The 19,386-nt window shown below is 33.8% G+C and overlaps 1 protein-coding gene across 4 annotated transcripts in view; it reads left to right on the top strand.

Moving 5' to 3' along the window:
* RYR2 (ryanodine receptor 2) overlaps positions 1 to 19,386 on the top strand; it is a 394,356-nt gene that overhangs the window by 336,713 nt on the left and 38,257 nt on the right. For 2 of the 4 annotated variants that reach the window (XM_064648733.1, XM_064648731.1), the window contains 6 exons: positions 1,448 to 1,471; positions 6,326 to 6,382; positions 7,480 to 7,579; positions 8,463 to 8,542; positions 10,541 to 10,617; positions 11,939 to 12,012. In XM_064648733.1, coding sequence (XP_064504803.1) covers positions 1,448 to 1,471; positions 6,326 to 6,382; positions 7,480 to 7,579; positions 8,463 to 8,542; positions 10,541 to 10,617; positions 11,939 to 12,012 — 412 coding nt within the window. The remainder of the gene's footprint in view (positions 1 to 1,447; positions 1,472 to 6,325; positions 6,383 to 7,479; positions 7,580 to 8,462; positions 8,543 to 10,540; positions 10,618 to 11,938; positions 12,013 to 19,386) is intronic. The other 2 variants (XM_064648732.1, XM_064648734.1) reach the window with 2 other exon arrangements.

Genomic DNA, 19,386 nt, shown 5'->3' with positions numbered 1-19,386 from the left:
TAAAACAAAAACATGCATAGTATCACATAAGATTATATAGAGAGTAATTGAATGGATTTTACATACTTATCTCATTGATTTTAACTTTTTAGTTGTTGAAGATAACTATTATGGCTAGTAACTTATAATAAAAGTCTGATAATAACAGACTGTATCTTTTAAAGTATTGTGCCCTACCTTTAGTTTGGATTGTTAAAATACTGAAAGAATAATGCTTTTTGCAGTAGTCATTTTCATTCAGTACCAATAATTCATACAGTAGTTTTATGTTCACATATATATTAGTGCTTCTTAATAAAATATGAGCTTTTATTCATCAGTACTGCTAAGCTTTTGCTTATGTTGAGAATAGGAAATCTGTATTTATTGTTGTTCAATGTTGAGTTTTAGTGATCATCACTGTATAAGGATATGCACAAGAGTTGACTACAAGAGTAAGAGATGAGTCCTTGTCATGGGTTTGCTCTGAGATCTGTCTCTCTTTTTCCATTAATAAAATGGAGTCTGTTAAAATTTGTCTCTTCTGAGGGACACTGAGGGAATTATTTTAACGTATTTCATAATACTACAATTCTGACATTAAAAGTTGTCTCATATCTTTCAAAGCAGTTAATACTTATATTTCATATCTTTACTAAGCCACAGAAACATGAAATATGTACTTTTCTTATTTCTTAAAAATATTTCTAAATGTACTGATTGATTTCATATAAAACTATCTATGCTGTTTTGATTTTTGAGGAGTGGTTTGGGTTATGTTTCCTTTTACTCATGTTGTTTTGTGCACTTCATATGTTCTGTGTGTTTTCTACATGATGCTGCATGAGATAGCACTGAAGTATTTAACTACATATTCCCTATTTGACTGTATACAGAAATCAGAAAGAATAGCAATACTAAATTCTTTTCAGTCACTCAGAAGTTCGGTTGAGTTACAACTAATATACCCAATATATAAATTTTTGTTTCTTGGCAAATATCTAAGTATGAATCCAAATTTCAGTGTTCTTTTTTTTTCCCCCTGAAAATGCAATGTGTGACATACCATTGACTAAACAAAGAATATTTATTTCTACGAGCTTCTTTCACTTAGCCCATATATGCTTGTTAGGTGTCAAAAGTCTTGTGCTTATAAATGTGAAAATCAATAAATAGAAAGTCATTGAAATAACTGAAAAAAATTATCAGTAAGGAATTTATTAGTGCTTCTTATCTAAATTTTAATGGGTTTTTGTTCAGCATTCAACTTTTTTGTTTTGAGAGAAGATCTTATTCATTTGTTTCTCATTATTATTTTTTCTATAGCTGTGAAACTTATGTTTAAATAATGTATTTATATGTTCAAAAGGCAATTTTGTGTATGTATTTGGTCAGTCACCTGCAGAAAAAAATTTTGGACTTCTTTTTCTTATTACTATTTCGCTTCTTGTCCTTGCCCTTCCTTAAGGTGACAGGATCACAACGCAGCAAGGTAAAACAAAAAAAAAATATGTGTGTATTTGTCTGGGTCTAATTTTGTGATTTTTCAGGCCCAACATCTTGGATAAGTTCAACTAAAGGGTCTTGAAAATGTTTTTAACATTTCAGTTCCAGCATGACATCTCTACCAAACTCTTCCTGTGCACAAACTCACTAAAGACTCCAAGAATTATTTATGCAGAATATGTCATATAAAATAGTGTTACCGTTTTGGGTAAAACAGACTTTTATTTGGCTTATTCATATTGTTTTGTTGCCTTTTGTGCATCAGTTTTGTTCTTTCTGGTTATAATTTAATCTGACTGATTAAAACAATTTATTTGGCTCTTAAGGGAAAGTAGTTGAACTTCTTTTCTGTATCTTAGCAGACAAACACTTCTGATACAGTGGTAGAATTCTGTTTCCAGTGTTTATCACGGAGAGAACATCAATCACAGTTCATCTCTGATTCAGATCCTTTGGAATTGCTAAGTCCTTAGCCTTCATCATGACAGTATTTGATAGAAACTCCTTAGCTACTCCTTACCTGAAGTGATTCCTTGTTGTTCCAAGTTTTCTCTAAGAACATAGAGGCAAGAGCTCTGAAAGTTCACAGTGTGAATTATTTTATTGGCTCAATTTCTTATGCAGTCTGTTGTGTTCCATTGTGAAAGTCTCACCATTTGTCTCTATAAGGTGTTCCATGGCTTATTCAGCAGCCTACTTGCCTACTTTATGCAGGTAGAAGTCTTAGTTCCCATTGTTGACTCAGGCTGCTTGCTGATAGTGCTGCAAGGTCAATATTCTGAGAGTTTTTGTTTCTGAGATGTTTAAATACAGTTATTTGTGCTGTGGCTAGTGGCATCTAGACTAAGTAGAGATGAATTGCTTGAGATTTGGAATGCACGGATTTAGCTAATGGTCAGACTCCAGTCAGTAACGTCAAATTTCATTGCCTGTGGCAATGCAGGGAAACAATTGTGAACTTCTCCATGGAAAGAGCAAGATTATTTTGGTGTTTCGTTTGCTAGCCTTCTGTTAACATTCAGATCACAAAAGAAAGGGGTTCCCATACAGCTATGGGAAGAGATGTATTTCAGGATCAGCTTTACCACATACTCCTTCAAAAATTTGCACAGATATGTTCCACCTTCATACAAGAAAGGCATTATCCTGGAAGATGAGTGTACTCACACTCATAACTTAAAAGTTATTTAAAAAGTATTATAAAGCCACAAACACAAAGTGCATATTACAAAACTGTAAAGGAAATATATAAGTAATCTAATAGTATAATTTCTTCTTTTTTTACTTGAAATAATGCAACTATTCACATACTAAGTATCTATCACTCTGCTTACCTGGTTACATACACTAAATGTTATAGGCTCCATAGAAAATTTTCTGTCTTACTGACTGAGGAGTGTTTTAAAAGGGAAAAAGAAAGCACAACAAGAAACAATTCTTGCTTCTTTCATACGTGACAGGAAACAGTTGTACAGATATGAAACCAGATATACCAGCTGTGTGTGTGCGTGTGTGTGCATTTGTGTGTTTCTTTGTGTCTGGCAATCTGCCTCAAAATCCAATGTTGAAGGCAGTTCTTTTAATCCGTGCTATGTGTGCATCCGAAAAGATGACTGTTCAATTTGTATGGGAATAAAACTCTGGTGCTCCTCTAGGCTTTAAAAATGTGTGGTGTCTAAAGTCTTAAATCTTTTCACAGAGCAACAGAGACATTTGAGCAACTTTAGAATGCCAAGTGTATTTTATTGACAATTTTCATACCCATATCTGGAGCAATGTAGTCTCATTTTTGTACAATTAATCTATACTGGGATCACTGTGTGGGCAACAGGGAGGTGACAATATAAATCCACAATAAAGTTGTCTGTGTCCTACTATGTTCCTGTCTTGTTTACCTGCTACTATTTGCTTTGAGTTATAACAATTGTACTTGCCCCTTGCCCTTTGTCTCTAAGTTAACTTTCTGTCATATTGAACAAATGCTTAATTGTCTCCCTATAGAATTGGTGTCACAGTCCCTTTTGATTCTGTCTGGTAGGAAATTCTTTCAAATTGAACCATTTTACTACTGAATGCAAATAGTTTTCTGCATCTGAGTTGCTGACTCTGCTGGTTGCTACGTATTAATATGCTCTAAATATGTGCGGGATGGGAACTCAGACAAAAGAGTCAAAATCTATTTCATATTTTTAAACTCAATTGTATTACATTGATTTAAATTGACTCTTCAGAGGAAGAAAAGAAATGGGGGAAATAGAGCTTCCTTATGCTAGTTTTTTTTATTCCTGTTATTAGTAGCAACTTTGTTGATAGACTTCTGTATTCACTACTTTTTCTGTCAAAATGATGCATTATGCTATCACTTATCTGAAGCACAGAAAGATTTTCAATTTTACATACAAATAATGCAACCTCTTAAAGCTCTAGCCTGTTGAACATGTTACTGTTGTCTCTTACTGTCACAAATCCTGAATAAACAGAGTAACCATACACCATGTATTTACAATAAGCAACTAGTGTTGCTAAAGGATTACAGAAATTAAGGTCAGACTCCATAATCAATTTATCAATTCTTAGGAATTAAACATTTCCATTAGTACGTAAAAATGTGTTTTTTATTAGTTTTTCCTATCCATAATGGAATGTGTGCAACCTAGTACATGGTTTTCACTCTAAAACTACAGGATGAATTATTTATGCATAGCATCATAGAATAGTTTGCGTTGGAAAGGACCTTTAAAGGTCGTCTAGTCCAAATCCCCTGTAATGATCAGTGATGCTTCAATGATGAAGTCCAAAAGGAGTAATTTAGGGAAAAATCAATTTCATTTGTGGAGCATAAACCAGCATATACTGAACTTAAAGGGTTAAATTCTAAATAAAGGTGTATATAAAAATATATACATAAAGATTTTGCATGAGTACCTGATGTTTTAATTACATAGGTTTTACTCATGCGTGTCTGACACTGAAAGGAACACTAGTTTTGCCAGTGTAAGGCTCGTCTAGTAGGATTTGTTCTCTGGACTAAACAGAAGTCTTGAAAAGTATAAAATATGAAGACAATTCAAAGGAGAAGGATTTATATTCTAACAGTTGAGTTGAAAGTAATTTCTTCTCTTTCCATCTTTTTGTTCATTCTCTTTAACTTAATTTCATGGTTTCATATTAAAAAAAAAAAAAAAGAGAGAGAATGCTTTGTAAAAGTGGGATCTTATGCCAGAGGCAGTCTGTGGCTTGGAGCTTAGTGCTGAGAGCAAACAAACCTCTCCATATGTCTTAGCTCCAATAGAGTGTCCAAGTATCATTATCTGTATGGGTTACAAAAATGAAGAATTTCAGTGACATGCTTGTCAGTTAAAGCTTCTTTTAGTTTTAGCAAGTTTGTTGCCTACAGATCCAAACAAAAAATTGTGGTTTTTTTCCCCAATGTATTTTGGCATACGATTGCTTATAATGACTTAACACCCCCCCCCCCCCCCAAAGAAAAAATAGATTAAAGTAGGAGATGTTTGGGTCTCTGCTTTTAAAGAATATGTTTCAAAAGTTTCCTTGATTTGGTAGGTTGCTGGAAAAAGTCTATGATATGAGAATACATGTCTAAGTAGTCAGCTTTTTCACATGTGAATGGAAAACATCCCTGATAAGATAGATTTGGTCTTCAATGAGGATTTTTTTGTTTTTGTTTTTGCTTTTTTTTTTTTAAATTCTGGTGAATTATTTTAAATGTTTCATTTAGGAAGTACTTTGTTATTAGTGTGATTGTTTTGTATATGACAGAAAACTCAAACCATTGCCTTATTATTTTGGTAGTTTTTTTGACATCAACAGGCAAGCAAGTGGATAAAGTGCAAAAAGCTGAAACTGGTAGCACAGATAACAGTGTAAGCACATCTTAGAGAAATGGGCATACCTTAATTATTTAGTATACTTGTAGGCAGTGGGTGGCCCACTTCTTATAAGTGCTGCCATCACACATATGTTTTATATATATGTATTAACTTTTCATGGAGAAAGCAGCAGTAAAAAAGCATTGTCAACCTGAAGAAGGAACCATGATCTTTGGGTGTTATCATCAAAGACTGGTTTTAGAAGAAATGCTTTTGGTGTTTCTTTGTTGGTGTATTGGTTTGGTTGGTTCGTTTTCGTTTTCTTTTTTTGCTCTGTTTTGTTACTAATTACCCAGACATCTTGATTTCCATTGGAAATGTCAGTCCTCTCATTTTAAGCTGTTCGGCAATGCCTCTTTTGACTGTTCTTCTATTGTACCATTGCAAGAAGTTAGTCTACAGATTACTCAGATGCGTCCTCACTGTAAGCATATTTATAAACTCATCAGAAAATATCAGATAATGAAAGTAGTATAGCTGACATTAGGCTTGTGAATAATAAATTTTGTAGTGAAAGAAAGATGAAAAATTGTTGAGTCTAAAAGTAACTAGAAATAGGAAAGAGTTTTTAAGAAAAGAAAAGAAACACTGATCAGTTTTCAGTGACATCTGAAGCAAATGAAAATATTTTATTGTAGCTATTTGGAACCTGTGATGTCATGATTTTGTCATGATGGTGGTTTGTGTGTGTGGTGTGTGTATGTGTGTGTGTGTGTGTGTATGTTTCTGTTTTGCTTTTGTTGAACTCCCAGGAAGAGGTTTAAACATGAAGGCAAAACTTTCAAACCTTAGCATGGCTAAATATGAAGCAACGCTGCCATTTTTTTTTCCTTTTTGTGCCTCCATCTAGATCTGTCACATTATTTAAAGCAATTTAAACCGCAATTTAACCACAGGAGAGCTAATAGTGTGAAAAGAAAAACAAAACCTGATGAATTTTGTTTCCGCAGCACGATATTATCAAAGATTTAAGAAACAAATTTGCCAGCCTCGGCGAGAACTCTCTGGTAACAGCATTAATGTCTGTGTTGGTTTGCTTTTGAGTTAAAGGTTTCTTTTTCATTCATTTGAACATATTTCTCTTTTATACCTCTTCTTTTTTAATTTATTATTCATATCCTCTATTTAGCAAGCCTTCATTTTTTAAACCTCTTCCATCTTCCAAAGTATTTTTTCCGTAACTTGGATGGAAAGTTTATGGCAGCAAAGCTGTCATTCTGGCTACTTCTGCTGCAGCTGTTCCTGCTTTTAGGTCATACATGTTTTGGGCGTTGTGTTTTTGGACATGATACTAACTGATTGTGTCATGTTCCTTTTGAGTAAGCTTTTTACCACGCCATCTGATGGACTCACTGTCATAGGGCTCTATGCAACTTCCATTTTGCAACTTATACTGCTTAGTCATCCTCAATTCTCCAGCAAACTTCAATTAACTTGATGAAAGTTCAAACTCATCTGGAATTAACTGTGCCTTTATGTTTGCTCTTTATGCTCTTCTTTATGTTTTCGGTAGTAGTTTAAATGACAAAAAACAAACTTCACCATTGCTCAAGCAACGCCATGCAGTATTGTTTGTTGCCGCTAGAGATTGCAAAATATAAAAGCACAGTGTATTCTATCAAATATTTTGTTAGCAGGGTGGGCAATCTATATTGTAATATAATTATATGTTTTGAAAAAAATTCTGAGATGCTTCTGTTACTCTGGTATTCAGCAACAACTTGCAACTCAAGAGCCACATACTGAGCAGTATGAAGTTATGGTCACGCTATAGAAGATAATTAAGAGTATGAACTGTTGCACAAAAACACGGCACAAAAGTGCAAGTTTGATACATGCAGTATATATATATATATATATAATGAACATGGGCTTTGAACAATTGAGATGACTCTTTCCAGATAAACTGCTAAAAGCATATTAAAGAAAAATACCAAGTGGACATTATTTCTTGATCCTGTTAAATATTTGTTCAGTAGCATTGTATGTATTAAAATGGTCCATGATGTTGCCATAGAGCCCATATACTAAGAGAAAACCAAAAACTTTTGGAGGACTGATAGTAACTGAATTCTCACCTTAAATGACTGGAATTTTTATTCAGGAAAAAGAAATGGAAAAGCAAAAACTTTTGTATCAACAAGCCAGACTGCATGATCGGGGTGCTGCTGAGATGGTTCTGCAAACCATCAGTGCTAGTAAAGGTAAGGTTTTGGTACGTAGATTAAATTTTAAACCTTATTTCTAATGAACTTTGAAATGATTGTGTTTTTTATTGGCCAAAACCTGCAGATGTTAGGCCCTGAGGTTTGCTTTCAAAATGAGTTTCAAAAATTGCTGACAGCTAATCCAGAAAAGTATTATGACTAGTTCTCAAGAGTCTATTGTTGTCTATTGTAGTTACTATTATTTTTTCTAGTGCTAGTTGAGAGGAGGTGTGAAAAACTTCATCACTTTAGCAGTATGCCATGACAAAAAGGCCCTCAAATTCTGGAATGTGTACCGTTTTGGAGTAGATGTAGACTTCAGTCCTTTTATTATTCCCCAAATATCTGCTTTATTGGTGTACTTTGATAAAAAATTTCAGAAGTGTAAACGATGCTTTTGTCCCTTAGAAACCATCTTACTCTAAGGTGTGATACTTTCATTTTTACTTCTGTGGTTTGTTTCCACAGTAGTGATGTTTTAAAAATTCCTGTTTACAAATTTTGTTTACTGTGACTAAATGCTTGGATCATGTAATTTTCTGAAGAAACTGGAAAAAAAATCTAGACTGGCATGCAGAGGAGACACATTGTTCAACTGGATAGCTAGCTTAAAATTGTGCACCCAGCCTTAAATCAACTGTTGGATGCTCTAGCAGTTGAAACATGATTTATTTTCACTGAGTTCAGTTCTTCCTGCCTTATATCTTACCTCTTTTGTGTGCTGTGTATACATTACACTATGTCTATAGGCACTCAGGAAGATATTAAGTCACACTAGAAATTATGAAGAGTCTGCTTTACAAGTCATTGAATGGTTAAATTAATAGAACATTCTTATTTTATATATGATCTAAACATGTATTTTAAAATAATTTTTAAGGTGAGATGGGACCAATGGTTGCAGCTACCCTAAAGCTAGGAATTGCCATCTTAAATGGAGGAAATTCTACTGTTCAACAGGTAAGATATTAATTTCTTTTTACCCACTCTAGTCAGTATAGATCTTTATAACATGGTCATTATTATGGTAGTAGCGCATTACATAGTGTGGCTGTTTGTCACATGCTGTTTATCCTCTTACTCTTGTTCCCAGAAAAAAATAGTATACCAAAGTATCTTGTTTGGTAGGTATCTATTTCTTATTTGTATACAAGGTTAAAAGAAATTTGTTTTGCACTTGAGGTGGAAGGAGGAAGTTTTATGTCATCTACTTTTAGAGGAATTCTTTGGGAGGGAAGAGAGTAGATTGCCATTGTCCTATAGTCAGCAGAGCAAAATTGCTGACCCCAACCTTCACCAAAAAGAATGATATACAATTTCACAAGTCCTTAGCTTATGCAATGGAGAGTCTTGCTGATAAAAGCAGAGTACTCAAGCTTGATTCACTAATCTATAAGATAATTTGGTGATCAGTGGACAAGTCTGATACGTTAAGAGTATCCTGTTGAAGAGACTGATACAGGGTACATTCAGTGTACTATACTAGTATAGTATAGTACTAGTACTAGTACAACTATACTAGTTGAAGATTCCTGAGTCAAGAAGGCTTCATAGCTGCCATTCCTAAATTACTGTAGGACAGTTTGAAGTATACAAACAACTGGAAACAGCTGAAGTCCCAAATTAAGCAGACACTGAAGCAGCTGAATGCAAATAATGTTCTTTTCTGGGGCTATCGTTATGAGGAATTGACCAGAAAGGCTACAGATTGTGCTGAAAATGTCTGCTTGAACCAATGCCTGTTCTTTGCGATGTCATGATATTAAATTAGGAAAATCATGACATTTGTACATAGTAATTTAATTTGAAATCCTACAATCAATTTTGTTTAATTATTTGATAAAGTCTTAACTGCTCAGAATGCAGGAAAAAATTATTAGTATGGTTACATTAATACTAATGCTACTAATCTAAATGGTATACTTAGACATATAAAATGAAAGCATCAGTAGTACAGTTTGAATTCCTGTTTTTTTGAGTTGCCTCATTTCTACCTGTTTTCTCTACTGTTATGCTCACCTTTCCAATTTTCCCTTAGGTCCTAGAATCAACTCTTCAGTCTTCCTTGGGAAGCATGATATGGGTGGGGGGAGAGGTACAGAAGTGGTTTTGAAAAGTCATCACCATCATCCTCTGGAGTTCTTTGCTTTGATTAGTGTACTGCTGTTGATGGGGGTATTCTTTTTCTGTGATCTTGTGTCTACTTGGGATTGTGCTGATATGTTTTGTTAATACTGTATGCTTATGTTCACTTCATTTTGGAGGTTACTTATTATCCACTTTTTCTATTATTTTTGCTATTTGCAAAAATAGTTTTACCTCATTTGTAACATGAATTCTTGTAGCTTTCCTACTAAGATTGATCTTCAAGTTTGTGACTTTTGCTCACAACTGAGACTTCTGGTGTCATCCGCTATCATCACTCAACAACACATTGCATTCTAGAATAAAAGTTCACTCCACTGAATAAATTCTTGTTATTAAAATCTGTTTTCAGATAGGTGTTATGCATTGCAATAAAGCTAAAACAAATTTAAAAAATACTCAAATTGCTATTACAGCTAAAATAATTTAAAACAAACTGAGGCTATAAAAAGCCCAGTCTGGTGTTGAAACAATAATGTCAATACAAATTTTTGGCCTAGTAGTGGCAAGATAGCATTTATATTAAACACTGAATTCTGCTGGCTGTGTTGACTAGTTACTATTTTTATTTTTAATGCTTTAGGAAGGAATATCTGAAATAGATGGCCTTTTCTGTAAAGTTGAGCATTAAATATTATTTTTGGGTTTGATACCTGGATTTTTCTCTGCAGGACACTTAACCAATTTGTAAATATTAGAGACATTTCCAAACACCAGTATCAATAATAATATAGAATCTATATAGTATTAGGTTATCTAAATTAATACATATGAATAATAGTTCTCTGCATAAATTCTTTGTGTTTGCTGCAGAAAATGCTTGACTACCTCAAAGATAAAAAGGATGTAGGATTCTTTCAGAGCCTTGCTGGTCTTATGCAATCCTGTAGGTAAGAAAGTATCTACTTTAAAAATTTATTATTTTGGATTTGTATTGTATTCCATGGGATTTTTAATTTTGGAAAGATACTCTACATAGTTCTTGCAAACAGCACTTGGGGCTTGCAATGTGCTAGATTTGGGATAAAGGATGGGGTGGTGCTTGTGGTGTGAAAGCCTTTGTGATTTGGATCTACCGCTGTAAAGGAGCTCTTGTCACAAATGTTTATGTAATTCGTGTCTACCTGAGATATGCCGGAAAACAACTCCAGAGTTAGGAGCATTCCTGAGAGGCAAATCCATAACTCTGGAGGTATTCTGTAATCCTGCAGAGACCAGGTTAATGACCAATGTTAAGTAATCATAAAGATTTTGGGAAAACCCGGCTTTGTTAGAAATATTCATAAGATTTTTTAGAAGGCAGAAAAAGGAATGTGTATATTTTTTTTTAATAAATTGTGGAGGTGCTGTGACCTTTTTGTCCATTCATGCTTACTGACAGTTTATATTGATTTCATATATAAATATATATTTTTAGATGTTTTATATGTAACTCCTAAGAATAAACAGTATCAATAAATAATGTATTAATGAACATAAAACATAGGACTATAAAGGACTTCCTGGATCGAATGTTTAGTCTTCTTGTTATGTCAAGGGTACCATGTTATATACTTTTTTTCTTCTCTGGCCAAGTTTCATCTTGAAATCAGTGAGATTTCTTGCCAGCAGAGCTGCTGTTGTAGTTCTAGGTTCATCTGACTTTCATAAGCGTTCTTGCTTATGAACTAAAGTTATCCATGATTAGCTGATATGCAAAGCCCTGGCAGGCAGAACTTCACAGGTTCACAAATGGAAATATGCAAGGTATATGTTCCTTAAATCTAGTTAGTTGAATACATATTCTCTTTTGACAGCTTCAGTTTTTCAGAATGTGGTGAGAGGGAAACACGAAGTGGAGCTAATAATGACAGTTTCTTAATGGACTTTACTGCTTGGGATGAACTGGGCTATCATGCAGAAGTAGTCAATAATATGGCTTCTTTGTAACACCTAAAAATGAGTATGCATATTAGAAACATATGCATTCACTTTTTTTGGTCAGTGATAAAATGCTGAATTCTGTTGTCAGTGTCAGGGCAAAAGCAGGTCAAGTCTGTAGAGCTGACTTTTGTAATCTTTTAGCAGATACAATATTAAGCCACTGAGATGTATCTTCCTGATGCAAGTATGATTAGAAATTTAAATCACAAATCCTTTTTAACTTTCAGAAAATTAAATATTGCATACATTTAATTAATCATAGGACAAATGTCGTTTTTCTCACTGCAGTGTTCTTGACCTGAATGCATTTGAACGTCAGAACAAAGCAGAAGGCCTTGGAATGGTGACTGAAGAGGGATCAGGTACTATTGATTCAACAGAAATTTTCTGTGAACTTTTATCTTAACATTTTGAAGAAGCAAGCTGAAAGAACCAAGGGGAGGTTTAGGTTAGATATTAAAAAGAGATTCTTCACCCAGAGGGTACTTGAGCACTGGAACAGGCTCCCCAGGGAAGTGGTCACAGCACCAAGCCTGTCAGAGTTCAAGAAATGTTTGGACAACGCTCTCAGGCACATGGTGTCACTCATGGGGCTGTCCTGTGCAGGGCCAGGAATTGGACTCAATGATCCACGTGAGTCTCTCACAATTCAGGATGTTCTATAATTCTATGAACTCTGTAAATATATATAGAGAGAGGCTGAAGTTGAAACAGGATTCTTAAAAGTGATTTATATTTATTTAATTGGCATACCTAAGCTCATTCTTGTCAACAGTAAATCACTAGCATGTGTTGGATTTCAGAATGGTCTCAGAGGACTCTTACCCATCATTCTGAAGAAGTGAAGACATTACATGTAAAATTGAAAACATATTCTGATTACAAACAGCAGTGTTTATGCATGTAAAACATTTTAGGAGTCCCTAACCAGTTTAAGTCTAAAATGAAATTATACGTTCCCACCTGATTTCTTAAACGGAAAACCACACAATTTAGTTAAGCTATAAGTTAAATATAAGCAGTCGGGAGAACTGTATTTGCTGTTTGGAGAAAAACCTACTGGAAAAGCTGTTTCTTTTCTGTTTCTCTTTGGGGAAATATTACAAAATTTTCACTTTACTTTTGACTTTGAACCGATTTAGCTTTCTGCCCTTGTTGTTGTCAGTTCACTGTCAATTCCTTTCTTCTGTCTGACAGTAAGTTCTACTACTCCCTTACTGTGGTTGTCTGGAAATATTAAGTTCATTCTTATTATACTTACGAGAGCTACCAGAGCACATTTTCTTCCCTTATCCTCAGAATTTTTTACAGTGAATTTTTATAGCTAAATCCTACGGTGACCTAATCTTTTAACATGTTTTTATCTTAAAAACAAGGTAAAAAAGCTTGACTGTATAATCCTTATTGCACTTGAAGGATCATAATTCATACCAGCAACACTGTATATGTCATTGTCTGTTGAGCCAGTAGATCTTTTATGCGGCCTATTTCTTTAATATTTAGCTGTTTGTCACAAATAATGATTTTTCATGAACTGTTAAATTTGACTGAATGACTTCAAGACTAGTCAAAAATGCTGCTTCTCTGAAAGTGCTCTCACAATTTAAATTATAGATTAAATCCTGCCAGACCTATATGAGTAAACAAAAAAATGAAACCATGTGGATAAAATTTGGCTACAAGACTGAATTGAGCACTGGTGCAGCTATCTGGCACATAAATTTTGGCCATTACTCTCATGTTTTACTGAGGATTACTCTGTTCAATGTTTTGTTCTTTTGGACAATATTTCTATTATTATATGATTAAACTTATTCATAATGTTGGATTTTGAAATGAACTGTCAAGCTCATTTTTCTTTTGACCACTGCTCTGTTTCTAGTGGTGACTATTTTGCATGAAAATATAAATAAACCCTTAAATGCTGCATAACTGACTCTACCAATATTAAGAGTATTTCGTGCTTCCTCATTTGAAGGACTTTTTTTTCCTTTTCTATTTATTTGATGTTTCTCTTTTAGTACAGAACTAATTTTGTATTTTCTAAAAAAAATCTCTCACCTTTTTTTTTCTTTTTTCCCTGTTTCTTTTTCTTTGAACTAATTGTCCTATTCTCCCTTCCTCAGTCATCACTCATGAGCGTGGTAATTATTAAAAACAACTGCATATTCCTTATTTTTCCTGCTCTTAGCTTTGTGTCAGCACTGTACAGCTCCTGAACATTATAAGATTTTTTTGTTCCTGTAAGACTGCTAGACTAGTGTGACTTTTCTATTATTATTACAATTATTTATTCTAAAATTCTTGGTTTACATGTCAAATCTCCCTACTTTGTTCTTCCTCCCTTTCTCAGGATTTGCACAGTGATTGACACACTAGATATAAGAGCAGCAAGCTTTTTTATACTTTTTTTTCCTGTTCCTTTTTATTTATTTTCATTTTAGTTAGCCCAGTATTTGCAATGGATGAATGTTAAAAGGAAAATAATATTATATATATACACAAAGCCTTGTGCTATAGTCCTCCTGTAACCTTTATGTTGTGTATTGAATGTGGCTTTATTGCTGCACTGATTTGTGCAAGCACAGGAAATCAGTGGTGGATCCAGTGAGGATTTGAGGGTGGTTAGTAAGGAGAGGATATGCCACTGGCTAGGTTTATCTAATGCAGTCAGGAGTTGATACAAGAAAGAGGTGGTGCATCACTAAATTAGAGAAATCAATACTGTTTGCAGATGCCTCTTCCTTGTTCGGAAAGCTACTTCATGTGTTAAGGTTGCTATACCTCAAAAGTTCTTTTCTTCAAGTAATGGAAGAGCTTTGTAGGAGCAGTTGCCATGAGATGTTCATGTCACCATGTGAAAAGGGAATTTAAAATACAAAATGTGTATACCAGTCAGCAGAAACAATGAGCTCAAACACAGAAGTGTCTTTTCATTAGCCAAATGTTGGGGAGGAGGCTGATCTGGTGTTTTATTTGTTTTCTCAGTGGAAATTTTTTATTTGGCAGATTAACAAAATTCTACACAGTAATTAGGATAATTTTCTTTTTGTTTTCTTTGTTACTGAGCAGCAGCAGTGTCAAGATACAGTAATCACTGTCAAAGATTTCTTGGCACAAAGGGATAATATTTGCTAACAGCATCTTTTCTAATGTATTATTGTTCAGCTACTGAAAATCCGAGAAAACAGGAAAAGCAAATTCAAGCAAAAAAGACTGTAATTTTCTTTTTCAGGGTTACATTATTGTTGACATTATGCTACTTTCAAATAACTTTTTTTAATATTATGAAGCACACCTTTTTCAATTAATTGAAAAGTAGTTTACCTAAGAGCTGTACAGGTACTGGTATTAATACCTGATAGCATTAGAAAGCCAAGCCAGTGTGTCTGTGGGAAAGTCTTGTAGTGAACAGTTTCAAAGTATCTAGATTTTATGGGATACCCAGGTTCTTATGTCTGTTTGCAATCCTATGAATAACCATCTGTAAATACTTCAAAGAAAGTACCAAAGATTAGAAAGATTTTCTCTCCTTTTTGTTTTTGAGGAAGATGCTTATATTATAAGTAATTAATTACTCCTCAATTATATTCCCGGGGAATGATGGGATGTAAAATGTGCATTTTAGTGGTTTCTCATGTCATCTGCTGCAGAAGCACATTAATGAGTAATTGTCATTGAGTTTGCAACCTGTAGGTCTGAAACTATTATTCCCGAACTCAAAGAAAAACTGCCGTTGACACTTATGGGAATAGAGTCAACTTTTCCTCATATGCAGTCCTTTTTTCTGGTCCCATGTCAACCTTAGCAACAGATAGAAAGCCCTGTTTTGAGTCAACATGGATATGAGATTTATTGCTCTATTCCAATTGTTTCTTTGTGCTGTCCACATCGTAAGTGCCTTGTCCTGATATTCCTCTGACTGGTACTACCTTCCCTTTTCAAACCCTGGAACCCCCACTGGTAACAACATTGATGGTTCTTTAGCAAATGTGTTTCTTATTTGTTTTTGTGGTGTACTCAATGTTGTTTCTTCTGTATGTATTTTGTTTTGATTGTTCTGTTTCCTTTTCCAAAAAGGAGGGTTCAAAACCAAAGACATGTAGAAATGCTTATTATCTTGCAATGGTTTTTCATTTAACACTCATACTCTTTGATATTTCATTGTGAGTCACAAAAATCTTGAAAGTGCAATGTTTATTTCCTTTGGAGAGATTTGTATTACTTGTCATATAAAGTACTAAATTTAAGATTTTAAGTTTACACTTATATTAATTTACCTTTTACCACCCTTTTTTCTGAAAGGTCTATTTTAGGTTTTAATCTTTTGATATTGTATCATGGCACTCTTTTGTTTCTCCATAAGTTTTCAGAAGGCTTATTTTAATAAAATACAATTTTAGAATGAGATTTGATCTGACAGTAGCTCTTAAAGGACTCTCTATCAATCTGAGTGAGAGTGGTATACATGTGATATAATAACTAGCTATACTGTGGGTTCACGTCAGGACTATTTTCAGTCATTAACAGTGTGAAATCAATAAATGTACTTTTGTTCTTCACCAGCCTCGTCATGCTTAAAGTGGATGTTTAAATTCTATGTGATCCACTGCAGCCTACATTGGAGAGGTGTTTTCCACCTTTATATCACTGTATTTGAATCAGTGTTTGCATTTAAAAGGGAACTGGAGTAACTTCAGAGAAGTTGTTCTGTGTCACCCAGTGAGAAAACAAGTTCTTTCTTATTTGAGTTAGATTACTGAGAAGTCAAAGGTATGCAGGACTCACAATCCAACCCAGTATGGTCTATGTCTTGTGATAAGAATAAATTCACTTGCTTTATTTTGTGAGAGCCTTGCTCTTGCTTAACAGCCATCAAAAAGGAGCCGTATTCCCTTTTGAAAGCTGAAAGTATTTGTATATTTTTGTAATGTGCAGCATCAGACCCATGTTTCTGAGTAGTAATAGAAGTCAGATCTTTACCACTGAGAATTTAAAAAAAAAAAAAAAGGAGAGAGAATTATTGAACTTGGACACATGCACTTTCAAGGAAAAAACCATGTATTTAATTTTTCATTGAATTTTATTTTCATTCCCTCCACATGATACATCTGTTCTTGTATATCACAAACGCAACCTTCCAGTTTTGCAAAAGCTATAGGTTCAAAGCCTTCATGTGTGCAGCCATATAATTTACATACAGCATGAGCAATGGCAGCATTTTAACAGCTAAACAAATATATGCCAGAATATAGCTCATACCAACAGAAATTTGTGACAGCCTAAATTGTACTCTGTGCAGTGTATATGCTTTTAAGTACAATATCTTTGCAAATCTTTGTGTGAACTGGCATGAATCTGTGTGCACAGCAACAGTGGTTGCTCCCATAGATGTTATAGAAAGAAATCGATCTCCACTTCCATTCTGTAGTTACCAGTAAGGCACCACTTGCTGTCACTAAGTAACATCTGAAAATTAAAATTCCTGTCATTACCAATGTTGGTTCTAGTCGGATTTTGATCAGCTGTAAAAATTGGAAACCAGGATTATTTTAAATCTTAGTGTGGCCAGGTTGTTTGATATGGGGGGGTGGTTTGCTTAATTTTGAAATATGAAAAAATATTTCTAAAAAGAATGGGCCTTTCAATTTATATGTAATGATGTACCTAAACACCTTCTGATTTTGAAGAATTTTTCAATAACTTGTATTCATGGTGTGTTTTATTTACAGTGGAGCTAATTAAAAGACCTTTCCAAGCCCTTCCAATATTAAAAATGGAATTCATTTAATAAAAAATCTCAAACTCCAGTAAGTGTACTAAAAGCCAGGAGATTACTTCATAAATTAATCTGTATAACATTTTAATTGGAGGCTTGTTTTCCGTCCTGTTCTGAAAAATCTTACTTCCTAAGAGGGTAAGAAAAACAGAGGTCGAAAAATATTAAACTGTAACTTACTCTGTAGTTTTATTGGCTTTGATTCAGTGGTACCTGTATGCGCGAAAAGGTTGGGCTTTTTATGGGCTTGATCTTTCCAAGCAATGTTCCCTGTGAGTTATTTTCTAAAATCATTGCCATCTCAGCAGTCAAGCTACGTGCATTACATGTGTGATGGTACAGGCTTCACCAAATATTTGGCTTTCTGTAATGCTTGTTTTTGCAATATATAAATATTCATCTAGACCAACAAAGCATGTGACTCCAAGTGTAACTTTAAGCATGAAAGAAATTAAATCAAAAAAAGAGTGACTAATCCTGCAGAATATTCTACACTCTGGCTTTTGAAAAAGACAGAAAGTACACATGAAAGTATCTTGCTGGGCCGAACCTGCATATAATGTTGGATAATATTATCCAGCTTTTAAGAGCACAGCCACCTCCTGATTTTGCCTTCTTGGGCATGTATTGTATGTATACGATAATCAGCTTGGATAGAAACAGTAATTTATTTTTCATTACTTAATTAGCTGAAAGGCTTTTCAGTCTTCTGTGGCTGAAAAAATGTGTGTCTGGTACTTATAAATGCAATGGAGAAAAATGTCATGGAATGTCATTTACGGTATTTGAATTCATCCTTGGAGAAAAAATTGTATATTGTTTACGACTGCCCTAAGTCCACATCTAGAGTTAGGAGAAAGAGCATTTTATCTTTCCCTATGTTACAAGAAATTGTGTTGACATATACCTTAGTGATGTGTACTGTTAATACAAAAGATTATGACTTAATGACAACAGAAAAGAGTGAAAGTTTGTACTTTAAAATATTCATATCAGTTTTCAAAATGCTTTTGGTTCCTATTCCTACCATTGTACTGAAGCTTCTCACTTTAAAATTCACAGATTCTGTATGGATAAGTCCGTTAGCTTGAATTTGTAATCGTTCATGACTTTATGTAAAGTTAAACTGCTGATCATGTTTATTTATATTCCAAATTGTACTAAATACTGTTTACAATTCAGTAATAGCTACTATGAAGAAAATTAACTTGATCACAGCCAAAACCAGCACAAACAGTAATCATCTAATTATAATAATATAGTAATTTATAAATGTAGACATTATAATTAGAATGATCCACCAATACAACCGTATGGAAGTAACTGTTAATTTAGATATTATCTGTAATATTTTTGAATTCTTTTTTCTTTTAAATTTTAATTCCTTTACTCAGTCTTCTGGTCTCCTGTTCACATACTAAAGATATTGTCTTTGTAGAACCTCAGTTGTCTTCCCTGAACAAAAATTCTTCCAAATTCTTTTGCAGTTTGCTTACATTTTTATCTCCCTTTTCTTGTCTACAAATAGCACATATTCTAAGGATGTATATTCTTAAAAAGTCGATTTTTTGTGACTTCCATTTTTCTTGCCATATATATTCCAAATACATTTCCAAGGTCCTAAATGGGAATTTTACTTTCAATAGGTGACCTTTATTTTTGTAACATCTATATTGTTGTCCTCCCATGCCATTTTATTAGCTGTTCTACATTTTCCTCAGTTGTGATTATTTTCCTGGGTGAATAGTTGTTTTTCCTCTTCACATGTCCCTGTACTAAGTTAACTGCATATATTGATGTACTTGACATAGCAGTGGTTAATTGAGGGCTTTTTAGTGTATTGTTTCTTGTGAAAAAATCAAGAAAATAATTTATTTATTGGCTATTAGCTATTTATCAAAAACATGAACTGAAGGGGCTAGTTCAGTAAAGCATTTTGGCATTTAGTCTTAATTCA

The sequence above is a fragment of the Pseudopipra pipra genome, chromosome 3, assembly GCF_036250125.1.
Source record: "Pseudopipra pipra isolate bDixPip1 chromosome 3, bDixPip1.hap1, whole genome shotgun sequence".
Taxonomy (NCBI): Eukaryota; Metazoa; Chordata; class Aves; order Passeriformes; family Pipridae; genus Pseudopipra; species Pseudopipra pipra.
The sequence above is the reverse complement of the archived record's forward strand: the minus strand, read 5'-3'. Positions and strand labels throughout refer to the sequence as shown.